The sequence below is a fragment of the Mangifera indica genome, chromosome 3 (genome assembly GCF_011075055.1).
Source record: "Mangifera indica cultivar Alphonso chromosome 3, CATAS_Mindica_2.1, whole genome shotgun sequence".
Taxonomy (NCBI): Eukaryota; Viridiplantae; Streptophyta; class Magnoliopsida; order Sapindales; family Anacardiaceae; genus Mangifera; species Mangifera indica.
In genome coordinates this window covers 13,204,207-13,218,599 of record NC_058139.1, presented here as the reverse complement: position 1 = coordinate 13,218,599, position 14,393 = coordinate 13,204,207, and the positions used below count along the sequence as shown (strand labels likewise).

The 14,393-nt window shown below is 32.9% G+C and overlaps 1 protein-coding gene across 8 annotated transcripts; it reads right to left on the bottom strand.

Annotated features, from left to right (window-relative positions):
* Positions 1-469: 469 nt before the first annotated feature.
* On the bottom strand, positions 470-11,213 carry LOC123211396 (transcriptional corepressor LEUNIG_HOMOLOG-like). Of its 8 annotated transcripts, none has more exons than XM_044630090.1 (19): positions 10,897-11,213; positions 10,768-10,812; positions 10,427-10,494; positions 10,237-10,334; positions 9,807-9,916; positions 9,405-9,700; positions 9,233-9,308; positions 9,025-9,136; positions 8,136-8,185; positions 7,787-8,044; positions 6,231-6,305; positions 5,756-5,986; positions 4,894-5,035; positions 4,705-4,814; positions 2,300-2,449; positions 1,861-2,016; positions 1,652-1,768; positions 1,321-1,512; positions 470-891 (listed from the first exon to the last, which is right to left on the bottom strand). In XM_044630090.1, the coding sequence occupies exons 3-19, from the start codon at positions 10,462-10,464 to the stop codon at positions 748-750; spliced, it is 2,355 nt and encodes a 784-aa protein (XP_044486025.1). In that variant the 5' UTR covers positions 10,465-10,494; positions 10,768-10,812; positions 10,897-11,213; the 3' UTR covers positions 470-747. The 8 variants fall into 8 exon arrangements, 7 of the variants coding, with proteins under 7 accessions (XP_044486025.1, XP_044486027.1, XP_044486026.1 ...); XM_044630092.1 differs by having other exon boundaries at positions 10,763-10,812; positions 10,897-11,162; XM_044630091.1 differs by having other exon boundaries at positions 10,723-10,812; positions 10,897-11,161.
* Between the last annotated feature and the right edge of the window lie 3,180 nt (positions 11,214-14,393).

The window sequence follows — 14,393 nt, the reverse complement described above, 5'->3', positions numbered from 1 at the left end:
ATTTGTATTCTTATACATTACCAAAACATTTTCAGAAAGTTAATAACGTAACAGTGAACGTTGTTTGTGTAGAATTACAACTCTAATTTAACTGGCTTTTTATTGATAGAATTTGCCATCAAATTCAAAAGAAATGAATATTTTGTCTTCCTCTCCTGAAGTGCGTGCTTTTCTTGAATACACTAAATAGACTATGAATTGACTAGAGTGTGGCAAAGGACACGCTAGCAACCACCTCCGCTAGCCTTTGCCTGATCACCTTGGGCTTGCTTGCAAATTTTGCCCCAAACTCAAGGGATCATTTTATAGAAAGGCCCAAGCTCCCAACAGTGATAAGAGCTAGCCCAATTAGTGCTTACAGAGGCCAACCATTGCACAAGCCTACCATTCAACGTAAGTCCACTCTTAAATATTACAAATATGTGATTCATATTAAAAGTCTATGATTGCTACCACACCTACACAGAAATAAATTTAAGTCTTGAACAGTTATCCTTCAAATAAATTATACACGTTTGTCACAATGACCATGGCACAAGAACTTGGCCAGACACGAGTTATTCATACAACATATTTCTGTAAACTGCAAAGCCAAACCATCGATACCATGAAAAGATTCCATACCTTGATATAAAATAACCATTTATATTTTGTTCTTGTTCTTGTTCATACATTGCAGCATTTGGAATAAAAAGAGTAAGAAAGCTCGAGACCGTAGGATTTGAGCTAGCATCAAGTGGCAGCCAATTATTTCCAGATCTTGACGGATTTGTCATGACTGGTAGAGGCAACCATCCCAGTTAGCGGTGACTGTGCTAAAGCAGATATCACACATTCATGTGCTGGAATTGTCATACACTTATTCTCGGCCGTATTCCATAATTCCAATGACTGAGAAAAAGTTCACAACCATAGATTAAAAAATACATCAATTTAGTCTTAAATGTTCACAAAGTTTAGCTTCAAAAATTTTGTAGTGCATTGGATATGTGTATCACAGAAAGGTTAAATGATTCAATTAAAAAAAAAATGACATCATCATAACAAGAAAAGAAATGCACGGCTGCAAGGTTACTCAAAAGATTTAGGTAGTGAAACAATCATAACTCCGATCCAGAGAAGCATCAAACAGAAGAGATGATTTCATTTTAGAGATATCTAACCATATCAGAAAGCCAACAATATCCCTAAGAATAAATGATTAATTTAAAAAATCAATAAATCTTCTAAAGATAATTTGAAGCTAGAAGAAACCACCAGAGTGAATTTAACATTACTCATTAGAATCAATATGACATCTATCATAAGAAAAAGAATCACCTGGTAGCCTCCAATGACCATAAGAGTTGAATAGGTTGGATGAAAAACACATGAATGATAATTGTTGCCGCTAAGTTCATGAATGCACTCCCCTGAGGCCAATGACCACACTCTGACAGACTCTTGACTGACAGATGCCAAATAATCTCCATTTGTGTCCCAACAAATAGAGTGTACATTAGTGGTGTGTCCCTGAGCATCAAAAGATTGAGCGACCTCATACAAGTAATCCAGACATTTAAGCAAGTTGGGTAAAACATATAATAAAGAACAATATTTTTGGTTCTTGGTTCTTTCCAAATTCTCCAAACTTCAACAGCAATATTTTTACCTTTAACGAGTGAGTCAGTCTATCTGTTTCAACATCAAAGACAGACACAGTATTTTCTGATGCCGCAGCCAACAGTTGTCCTATCCTTGGCTGAAATCTCACTTGCACAGGACCTCCCTGTTCCACAAAGTGACAGATTTAGAAATAACATCATATCTGATAGGACTTGTGAATTTTAAATAAAAAAAGATGAGAGTTATAAGGCTAGCCTTGGAAATATGAGTACAAGAATACTGACTGATATTCCAGAAGCGAATCTCACTGTTACCATCACAAGAGCAGAAGAGATCATTCTTCTTTGGGTGGAAATCGAGGGACATCACATGCGAGTTATGCCCTGTATAAGTCTGCAAGCAATAGCTTGGCTGCACAAGGAAACCAAAATAAGTGCCCAAGATGTTTGGACTAAACCATAATATTTAAAATACAGATGTGCATGGAAGCCACGCTGAAAACGGAAGGCAACAACAGAAACATGTATTATAATGGAGAGATATGGGAAACAGCATTTTGCAGAAGGAAAACATAGAATAGTTTGGACGAAACAGAACTTGCAAGACTCTCATAAATTAGTCCTCTGTAGCAAATTGTTTACTTTTGCCCAATGAATGACTTTACACAATACAGCAATACAGATAGGAAATTTACTTTGGCAGCATCCCAGAGTCGCACTGTTTTATCGAATGATGATGTTGCCAGCTGAGTTGAATTTGGTCTGAAGCGAACATCAGTAATTATATGATTGTGGTCAACTGGAGTGCATTCGGTTTGAAGAGTCTCCATGTTCCAAAGAACAACCTACTGACAAAAGTAAAAATAAGCATCCGTATCATTTACTTTCTTTCACAAGATTTTGAATATTCATAGTTCTTACAACTTTGGCCACAGAAATGAAAGATGAAACCACAAACCTTAAACACATATAGATGCATTGGCAAATTCACAAATAAATGTGTCAAAATAGCCATTAAAAGTCATTGATTGCATGATCAAACCTTATAATTAGTTTGAAGTAGAGTTAGTTTTGACTGATAGTCAACTTGTAAACCAAATGACTTGACAATGATACTTGAAAACCTAAATAATTGTACTTTATGTGAAAGATATAATAACGAACAGGCCTGGAACCATGGGTAAAATGGTGGCAGTGGCTTTCACTGACCATATAGATGGTACTCTGCCTGTGGTATAATTGTAATTCTTCAATTCTTTATTTGTTAAAGATTTATGCCTCACACAACAACTAATATATTATTTCAATAAAATTACATGTACACACTTTTGAGTATACAAATAGGTATACATTTGATGTGTGTCATCTTGAGATTGGATGATTTTAAATTAAAGATAAAGTAACATTCAATCACATAATGACACATAAATGTGCACCCATTTGTATACTCAAACTCATTATTTTTAGGGATATTGAAATTTTTTCCTTTAAAATTAACCACACATACAAATATATCACAATTTTCATAGACTAAACATTTTTGCCATCAAGTTTGTTGGAATACTTAAACTACCATTTTCTTCAACCTTATAAATACAAGAGAGGGAGAGATGGGCATTTCACAACAAAAATAACATCTTTGAAAGATTTTGAAGGAAAATCATGCAAATATAAGTTAGTGTTGATCGATAGCCTTTATGTTATGTATTTTTTTCTTTAACAATTGAAAATCAAAGAATATATGGTAGATTCATATTGTGATTTCATGTAAAATACAATTTACTGTTGTTTTATTATTTAATGTTGTTATAATATAGTTGGATTCTTGATAATTAAATTAGGAATGAGTTAACAAAGATCCAAGTAAATTCTAAATCAAAAACAGCATGAAGAATTGGTTGGTCTTCTGGATCCATAAATCCCAAATGTTATCCAAATCCATGATATGTATAATTGAATCCCAAATGTTCCCGCCAACTGTTATGCATAATATGTATAATTGAATTATCCATTTTGCTTTTAAATGGGTTACAACTTGTTAGAATAAATTGATACTAATAATTAAACTGTTTTTTAAAGACTTAATTACAAGATCCAAATTCAAGATATAAATCGATTAATTCTTTGATGACATTTGGGATTCACAAGTCCAAAAGAATAGGTTGGTGGGAACACCTTCTCGCCAACCAATTATTCATGCTGTTTTTGATTCAGAATTTACTTGGATTTTCGTCAACTCATTTCCAGTTTAACTATCAATAATCCAACTACATTATAATAACATTAAACAATAAAACAACATGAAACAATAGTAAATTATATTTCACATGAAATCACAACATGAATCTATCATATATTCTTTGATTTTTAATTGTTAAAGAAGGAAACACATACCATAAAGGGTATTGATCAACATTAATTTGGATTTGGATGATTTTCCTACAAAATCTTTCAAAGATATGTGATTTTTGTTGTGAAAAGCCCTGCTCTTCCTTCCTTGTATTTATAAGATTGAAGACAATGATAGTTTAGGTATTTTAACAAACTTTATGGTAAAAATATTTAGTCTGTAAAAACTGTGGTATATTTGTATAAATGGTTAATTTTAAGAGCAAAAATTTCAATATCCCCTATTTTTATAAATCATAGGACATAGAAAATAATAATTCTAGACTTTGTATTATTGACCAAGTAATTATGTATGGAATAGACTAATGATTCTTTACACAATCCCACACTGAGAGTTGTTTCAAAGAATCAAATTTGTTTCATTCTTCTAGCGATACTTGAGAAATTGTGACCCATATATTAAGAAAAAAAAAGGCATGTATCCTTATCCATAATTCTCTACTCATTTAAATTGATGATTTCTTACATGGCTAAATCAATAAAGAATAGATAAATAAATAATTAAAAAAATGAAATCATCTACCCATGTAATATGACTTAACTAATATGATATATGGTGAACCACAACTGCATTGGTGACAGAGTTAAAATTTTGGCTAATAAAATAGTCCATCTATTAGGAATATAACTATACAATCCCTGCAGCTGATGCTTTAAATAAATGTTACTTGCATGCTACAATGCATTATACCTGTTTGTCATGTCCAGCACTGGCCAATAACTTTCCATCTGAAGAGAAATGACAACATATAACTTTGCTACTACTTTTACGTATTGAACTAACTTCGTTGAAGGAGAAACCTGGGATGCAAAACAGAAAGCACTTGGTATTGTCAACTAGAACTGTTATCATGGCTAGAAGCATGAGATTAATTATTACCCTTGGAAGTTTCAGCTGCCTGTTCAGAAGGGTTCCGCTTCAATGTACCAAACAAATCCCTTCCATCTCCATCATCATGTGAAAGAAAAGATTCCACATGATCATCTAAGGAGCCTATGTCTCCAAAATGTTCCATGTCTTCCTGCATTTAAGTAAACATAAAGTGATTTATTTGCTCTGCAACAAAAATCCAGACAAGATATTTCAGCATCACATATATGTATAGGATAACAATTACATGAATGGAAAATTTTAGCAGCACTTTTACCAACTGTAAAATATGCATTGTATATTGGATCTCTAAATTTTGCAATTTCCAAACAAGTATACCTCCTTTTGAGAAATGAAATTTAAAACCATTAGTAGGGTATAAGCATTTTAGTTTATCCAACTTGTGGAATTCTCACTGGTGCAGAACACACCAGAAAATCAATTCCACTTCATAGATGAATGCTGTAATGATCTATCAAAGTTGAAGAACTTTACTAACATATTTCATAAGTTATCAACAATTGAGAAAATATGAAGATGAGTTAAAAAAATTAACCATTTATTATGAAAAAGAGAGGCTAGAAAAACTAGTAAAACATTAAAATTTATAGAGAGAAGTCTTAGGATAGAGCCTTAACCATGTTTGCGAAACCCTCTAATTAATTAGTTATCCAAAAAAAAAAAAAAACTGTATTATTTCCTGCTTTCCAAGACTGATCTTAAGGGAGGACAAGGAATATATATATAAATTCAAAATTTTTCTTTTCTAGCAAGCCTTGAGCACACAAGTATTGCTGTTTAGAGCAACCAAGATTCAGAAATTTCATTTAGATCTCTAGTTTATTTAAGTTATGAACTTGGATGTACGTACCAGCTGGTTTGTAGATGATGCATGACCACCTGCTCCATCAGAACCATATATCATTAAACCTTTTGGTATGCTATTGACCTGCTGCAAATTGCCCGATATAGCAACTCCATCACCAGGGGTATGAGTTGATGGAGTGGAAGGTTGAGAGTTTGGCGAAGGACCAACTGTGTTTCCGGTACATGTACTGTTAGCAGCTCCAGAAGGAGAAGGCCCTTTCCTTTTTCTGTTGCTCTGTTACACCAGAGACATGCAATGCGTATAGATCTTTAGGCCAAAAAGTGAAAAAAAAGAAAAAGAAAAAATCACTATCATAACTTCATAACAGTAGTTCTCTAGAATTTTGCAATTGATGCAAGAAGGAATGATGTTTAAACATAACACCTCCCTGTAACAGAAAATGTTGTTTTGTTCATTGTTTCTACTAATCAAAAGAATATTGCAAGCATCATTATTTGTCAAAAGAAGTAGACAGAACCTGCTGAGCTGCTGGTGTTTGCAAGGGATCTTGTTGTTGAGAGGAAGACTGTTGTATCTGTGGCATATTCATCTGCTAAACATCAAAGTTTCAGAAACCAAAAAACATAATGAGTGTCCCATAAGAGACTTATAGAGTTTGTTATCATGAACATAAATAACATTCAGACAAGATGCTCTTGAATTTCAAGGTTTCTGCATAAAAGCAAGTGACTCTTAGAGTTTGCTATCAAATCCCACAAGTGAAGATGGTAGTAGTTAGCTCAATATTGATCTACCAAATATTGATTTAACATTAATTTAAACAATAGACCAATATCTCACATCTCTGCATCCACCTATGGTTGTGAACTAATTTCAGGTAGACTTGTAGGTCTAGCCTAGTTATTTTGAGTTTCCATATCGGACAGTTTTAGTGAGAATTCATTACATAAATGTTAATGTACATTAAAATGAAGCATATGCAAAACAAACAGATGTAACTAGAAGATGCAAACACGGAACAGACTACTAAAGATAAACTATATTACATATTGCGGAAATTTCACATGAAATGGTCTACTTGATGGTACAGAATTGGTACCCAACAATTAGTAACATATTGTAAACTTGAGTGAAAGTCCATACTGCAAGGACGAGGCAATTCCCACAATACCCCATGCAAACCACTAAGGGAAGAGAATGAAACATGCTTTGGTTGACTGCACCATGTTAGGTCATTTCCAACAGTCAAACTAATACAAAGACAGAATGCATGAATAAATAGTGCTATCCCCAAGTAATTACTGCACAATGACAGACATTTTGCGATTTTGGAATACATTCCAGAAATTACCATTACCAGTTGAGTAAATTTTGTTTGATGCCCATGATATCAAAAACTTATACATCTAAGAATCACACCAATTTTATGCTCTTTGCTAAAAATGATACAGCCAAGTTTTTTTTTCTTTTAAAACATGTTAGGTGACCAATATGCCCATTCACTCAAGTAAAATGAATATAACAGGTTTTTCCAACTGAAAAAAAATCTAAAAAAAAATGCTTATGTGGTATGGTGTAGAGTGGTGAAAAAGGAAACCAAAGAATGATAAACATTATACTTTTTATGAATTGGTTTAAAAATATGACTATTATGAGCACAATGAGCAAAATGTTTCAAATTTGATTAGACAACAATTAAAAGGTTTCTTCATTCACAGGGTTTGGGTAGCTGGTTTGTCATAATTTGCAGAATTTTTAGTTCTCTTTAAGGGAGTTTTATAATGAAGTTGACTTAATGTTTATAGTGTTTTCATTTACCCAGTGGAAATTTTGTTCATTCCTGTGTATATTTATGTTATTCTAAAATGTTCTTATTGTGCTTTATCAAAAAATAAATAAATAAAAGAGCTGGAAAATCCCAATATTCTGAAATGATGAAATTGGAGTCCCCATACAAGTGAAGAATCAACAAATCTTAACCATGAATGAAAAACACTTAGTATAAATAGCATGATTCTGGTACATTAATCAAAGGCAATAGTGTAGTAACCAGTTTTGGGAAGAATTTCTTACTTTTGATGAAGTTGATTGCATTGGTGAACCTATAGATCCATCGTTTGCTATTGGTTGGCCATCTTTTGGATTTAAACTGCCTCTAGGTAATCCCCCAAACCTTCGAGGATCCATATCTCCATAAATTGAATTTCCAAGATTACCTTGTGCCTGAGCCTGTGCTAGAAGCTGCTGTGGTAACAGCTGAAACTGATTTCCACCCGGTAGGAAAGGTTTCTGAACTTGTGCACCTAAATTTGGGCGAATTTGGTCAATTCCCTGTAGCATTCAGCAAAGCCTTGGGTCAAAACAACCATCCAGATAGAGACTAATGAATATCAAGAAATGATGAAATCAAAATAAAACTTACAGTTAACGGCCACCCCTTCAATGGAAGACTGCCAACTCCAGGATTCAATCCTTGAGGAATAAGAGAAATCAATAAATTTTAAAAATTCATTCAGATACCTGACTTACAATAAATCACAAAATTTCATTTATGTCATGGTAATAATGTCACAATGGAATCCAACTTGGAAATAAGAAACATTATTAAGATACACAGCTAATCTCCCTTGTGGGCGCAAACTCACACTAGATTCTAAACTACATTTCAGTACAAAATAGTTCAAAAACCATGCTTGAATCCTTAAGTCTTACAAGAAAGATAGAGAGAGGAAAGTTCCAAATGTGAGATGGAAAAGGAGAACTCCTTAGATTAAACTTTCATCCATATTGGAAACAAAACCAAATTATCAAAATTAGTCTTTTGGGGATAATATGAGAAACAATATAAATATATATATATATATATATATATATATATATATATATATATATATATATATATATATATATTAACCATGTCCTTTTCAAATGATTTAATCACAGCTTCCAGTTCTGCAACATATCAGTCTGCTTCCCCAAAAAGTTTCCTAACCATGATTAGCTTCAACTTCTATATATCCAGGCTGTTGCTTTCTTAGTAGAGATAGAGAGTTGCTGAATTTTACAAATTTTTCAGCAGATGAACAGAAAAGTCAGATGAATCGAACTTAACAGCCAGACCCTGTAGCTTTGTAAATATTTAATTATTAGATGATTTTAGTTTAATTTTCTTCTCCTATTGATGTCATATGTCTATGATGGCTTTCAACTTTTTGTTGCCACACTAGCCCTTTGAACTGCCTCTTTCATGTTCCACTAACCATTTTACAAAACATGGATGATATTATTAATGAAGGAAAAGGTATTTATACCTGTGCTTCCTAATCCTGGTTTTGATTGCACGATTCCCTGACCATAAAGTGAAGAAGGATCCATAGGCATAGATCTTTGAGAGGCACCCAGGTTCATTTCACCTTTGATGTCCTAAAATACAATATTTCCAGCTTAGTAATTGACAACAACATAAAGAAGGTGAAAAAGTACCACCTAATATAGCGACATGTTTGTCCAAGTAGTTACAGGGGTCTGTTGAGATCGTGCCTGAAATTGCTGCAGTGCTGCGGTCACACTTCCATGATTTCCTTGGGCCAACTGACTGTGGCACAAAGAATTGAAGAGAATCAAAAAAACCCAAAGGGATTATATAGATAAATAAAATGAAGCTAGTCAGAAAATTTAGCAGAACATTCACCCAGGATGATTTGTAGCTGATTTTAGAAGGGCCATTCTAGCATCGATAAGTGGTTGGGATGTCTCCGAACCAACTGAATTTCCCATTGAATTTGTGTGTTTCATACGTTCTTCATACATTTTTGCAGCCAATGCACTAGCATTTGACTGCCCTACCATTCCTTCAGAATTCACAACATTTACCGGACCACCAAGAGAAGGATGATTTGGATTCCTTTGTTGCATCTGAGCTTGACGCATTAATTGCAACTGCTGTATTTGCATCTGTTGCTGCTCTTTTGCTTTGATTTGTTGTGCCTACATACCCATAGTTAGAAGTAACAACAGAAAGAATAAGTCAAGCTACCAAAGTTGCTAACAGCAGGTAGTAACATTAACAGCTGCTGAAATAAAATGAAGTCACCTCTATATATGAGGCAGCAGGCTCAGAATGCTTCTCATTTGTCCTGGCGATAAATATGTCCCAAAAAACAGACCACCATTCAAAAAGAAACCCTCCAGGAGCATCAATTGCTGCATGCATAAGTTATAAGCTATATAAATTTCTTGTTCAAACACCCCTTCAAAATAATTCAACAGAATTACACACTATACCAAAGTACTAATCAAGTTGAGCACAAAACAGCTATCAAATTCATGTAAATCTTAATCAGGGAGCACCAGAACTTAATAAGAGAAATGCTTTACAAACAAAAAGGTCTACACCAGAAAACTACACAGATTACCATCAATGAGAACACTTAAATTTTGTTAGATTGTATAAAAATTTTCAGATTAATTATTTATTCAAAATATAATATTCAAGTAACTAAATTAGTAGGACCATATATTACCTACTGGATCTGGGGCAACTTTCCCTTCAGTCATGAAGGACTTTGCAGTAGCATGCAATTTTTTCTTCACCAAATAATCATAAATGTACACATCAAGCCTGACAACACAAGAAACCAAAATAACAATAAGATCCCATTAGGGTAAACCAATTGAAACATGCAACAATCATAATTACTAAACTATGCATACATCTTATCCGCTTCCCAATTACTGCTTTGCTGTGCCATCCTTGCAGCCCAACCAAACAATAATAACTACTGAAAATTGAACCAATCAAAATTAAATTTCATATCACAAACTTCACTAATCAAATTAAAACTGCTCAAAACAATAACAATTCAATTTCTAATTCGCAAACTCAATTACACAAACCTCACCTACATAATTAAAATTCAGATTTCACAAAATCTAAGAATTATACCACGAATCCTACAGCTAACTTAAGAAATTCAAGATATTAAATAAAATTCAATAAAAAAACAGACCTCAAATTCAATAATTTTGATGGATCAAAGCTAACATTACCGAACCTTAAGCTCTTGTCAACAACGATCCCGGATGATGAAGCATTGCTCCTGCAGTGAACAAATTCATCAAAATTATGAAATTAAAAACTAATACTTGAATGATTAATAAAAAAAAATTTAAGTTTTACTCACAAAACTAGACGATAAGTGATCCGAGAAGAGAAAATAATAAAAATTCGAGCCGGAGAGTAATTCAACTACGAGCAGAGTAACGGCTGGAAGTTAAACAGCAGAGAAAAGGAGTTTGGACGAGTTCTCAAGTTTGGTTCGGATTCGAAGCTGAGGTTTGGGGGGCCTGTTTAGGCCCAAGTGGCAACTGTGGTTTCTCAGTACTTGATGATTTGATTTCGACCGTTGAATTGTGAGGTCCACCTAAGTATTTTTTACCAAGCCACGTCGGATGGATATCAGCCGTCCATGTTGGATTAAGACTGAAGTAACAGATTCTGATTAGAGAGAGAAATAATTTTACGGAATACTGAGTATAGCATATTATCTATATGTATATAATTATATATATATCCTAAATCAATAAATTTTTTTATCTTTTATTATTATTTAGGTTTGATTAAAATTTATTGAATTATTAGTTAGGTAATTTAATTGATCATTAATTGATGGTATATATTTGAAATTTCATTTCAGAAGGCTATATGATTAATAACAAGGAAAACTCTTTCAAACGTTTGGTGGTCTTTTGATAAGGTTTAATAAAAATAAATACTTCATATAATAGTTGTTTTGACGAAAGATTGAATTTTAAAGATATTAATTAAAAGGATAAAAGATTTATTCTCGATTGAGTGAGGTTTGTTATATCTAGGTTAAGTATTAAAAATTATTATTTAATTAATGATATATTTAAAATAATAAAATATTATTTATTTTTATTTAAAATTAAAAAATAATAAAATTATTATTTAATTAATAATATATTTAAAATAATAAAATATTATTTATTTTTTACTTAAAATTAAAAATTTTTAATTTTTAAAATATTACGTATCCTTCCTAAGTTTCTTTCTTTTCACCCTCCCTCTTCGGTGCTGTCTCCAGTGGCTTCTCTTTCTCTCCGGCGTGACAAGTTGCAGGAGAAAAGTGTGCTGGCAGGTTCTGGGCAGGTGAGAGCAAGTGGGCAGCAGGAATATGGGCGGGTGAGTTGGTGAATGGCAGAAGCTGGGCTGACTTAGGCAAATCAGCAAACCCTTGGTAAGCAACTTCACCCAAGCATTTCAACAAACACCTGCAGCCCAAAACGCCAATTTCCGATTACAGTGGCTACCCCATCACAACAAACTTCCACAAAATCAACTCCAAACTTCAAATAAGAAATCACCAACACCAATAAAACACAAACCAAGTGCCAAGATTAATAAAGAAAAACGCAAATAAAAGATGAATGAAACCCAATTTGCTTCAAGATGTCGCGTCGGGATGAAAGGGCTAGAGGTGGGTGGTCGCCGGAGGCGGTCGATGATGATGGCAGAGGTCTGAAGCGGCGGCAAAGACGGGTGAAAAGGTGGCAGCAGCGGGAGACAAAGTCAAGCTTCAAAATCGCAGAAAAGACAAAAAATTTTGAGATGAAAACCTTGGAAACGGTGGTTAAGGGCGGCAAGGAGATGGACGGTACAGAAGTCGCCGGTGACTGGGTAGACTGAGACTCAATATTCGTTCGGAGACGACGCTAAGGGGCGGGAGACAGAACCAGTCGGAGATAACACAAGAGAAAGGAAAAAAAAATAATTAAAAAAAACATTTCAAAATTTATTTAAAAAAATTGTTAAGTTTTTTAATTTAAAAAAATAGGATAACGTTAATTAATTTTAAGAAAATTAAAATAATTGCCCTAAAGATTAAGGGCAAACAAAATTACCCATAAATCTTAACATTAAACGAAAATGTCCCAAAATTAGAGGTAAATTTGTTTATTACCCTTAAATAAAATTGTAATTTAAATTAGAATGGTGGTTTTGGTATTTAAGGGTTATTTGGAACATTTTCGTTTAAATACTTTAATTTAAGGTATTTATGCTTTAACCTCAAAATTTATGATAAATTTGTTTATTACCCCAATAAAAAGACATTTATTTTAATTTCTCTTAATTTTATTTATTTATAAATAAGTGTTTAAATTTTTAATATTTAATAAATATTAATTTGAGAGTAAAAATACAAATAAACGCATTGGCATAATTAAAATAACAACTTTTTATAAGGTTTATATGAAAATTAACTATTGACACAACTTTTGTATACTCATAATTAATTAAATTAAATACAACTTTGCCATCACTCGCAGCTTTTCAACAACACCCTAAACTTCACCTAAACCCTATGAACAAAACCCTAATCTACAGTTTTGCCTATGTCAATATCCAACTCTCATTTACGATATCTCATAAATGAAGTCAAGAAATAAAAACTTAACATATAGGAATTAAATTCATTCTTAACTTGAAATTCAAATATCTATTTCCAGAATGATTGTATATTATTTTTAAAAAGTTAATTAATTGTTCATCAATACACAGGAGTTGCTCAGTCTTAAAAAATAATGGCAACATCGATTATGTGTCAACTAGATTTAGTTAGTTGCATTTGTTAACTAGTTAGTGTAACACATGTTATCTAGATAAAATGTCTAAGTATAGAACTAAGTTGAGTGTGCGAGTAGGTAAGTGTAAACATTTTATAACAAGGGGGTGAAGATAATGTCGATGGATTTGCATTTGGCGTAGCTATATGTAAGGGTATAAACATTTCAATCCAAGTAGGGGTTATTGTAATTTCTCCCACTTGGTATACCCGCACACTAGAGGTAAGCAAAAAACTTACTAAAACTATAACCCTCACATGTTGAATTATCGATTCTAGTTTCTATCCAAAATTTACCTACTATAGGTATAGGTTTTGATTTTAATTTTTGTGTAATTGACAGGATCCGATTTTAGTTCTAGTTCCACCCTCCAAGGAACCAAATCAACTTGATAAATGGTTGTTTGGGTATGCAACTGGGTGTCTAAACTGGTTTGTTGAACAAAAATGACATTATTTTTTTAAAGAGCAAAATGGTGTCGTTTTAATTCAATTCATGTAAACACAAAATTCGATTAGGGATTAAAGATTGAAGCCTCTTTTCAAGTAACAAGCTTTTTATCTCTTTCTCTAAACTCTCTTTCATTTCCATTTCTCTGTAGCATCAAATTTGTTCAATTTTTATCTCCATTTCATCCGCTTAAAATGCACTTTTTTTTTTATATGATTTTCTTCAAAGATTGAATGATAATGGAGGTGATACTCCACTTTTTGAGTTTGGCATGGAGAAAGGTGGTGGCCATGGTTATTAGATGATGAACAATGGCAAACAACATAGGGTGATGATTCTTGTTTTTTTTTTCAAATCTTGTTTTTGAAATTGGTTTTTGTTGGTGGTAGTGATTTCATCTCCCTTTAATGCACTTTTTTCTATATGATTCCTTTTAAGACTGAATGATAAGGGTGGTGATACTCCTCTTATTAGGTTTGGCATGAAGAAAGGCAGTGGCCATGGTTCTTCGGTGGAAAACGATGGCAAACAAAACCGGGTGATGATTCTAAATTTTTTTTAAAAAAAAAATCTTGTTTTTGAA

What these genes read in the sequence shown, in the direction of transcription:
- LOC123211396 (XM_044630090.1), bottom strand. Translation starts at nt 10,464, where the DNA reads ATGGCACAGCAAAGCAGTAATTGGGAAGCGGATAAGAT. An exon ending in AGTTGCCCCAGATCCAGTAG is followed by an intron (nt 9,917 to 10,236) that starts GTAATATATGGT and finishes TTATGCATGCAG; the next exon opens with CAATTGATGCTCCTGGAGGG. An exon ending in TGGTCATTGGAGGCTACCAG is followed by an intron (nt 892 to 1,320) that starts GTGATTCTTTTT and finishes ACTTTTTCTCAG; the next exon opens with TCATTGGAATTATGGAATAC.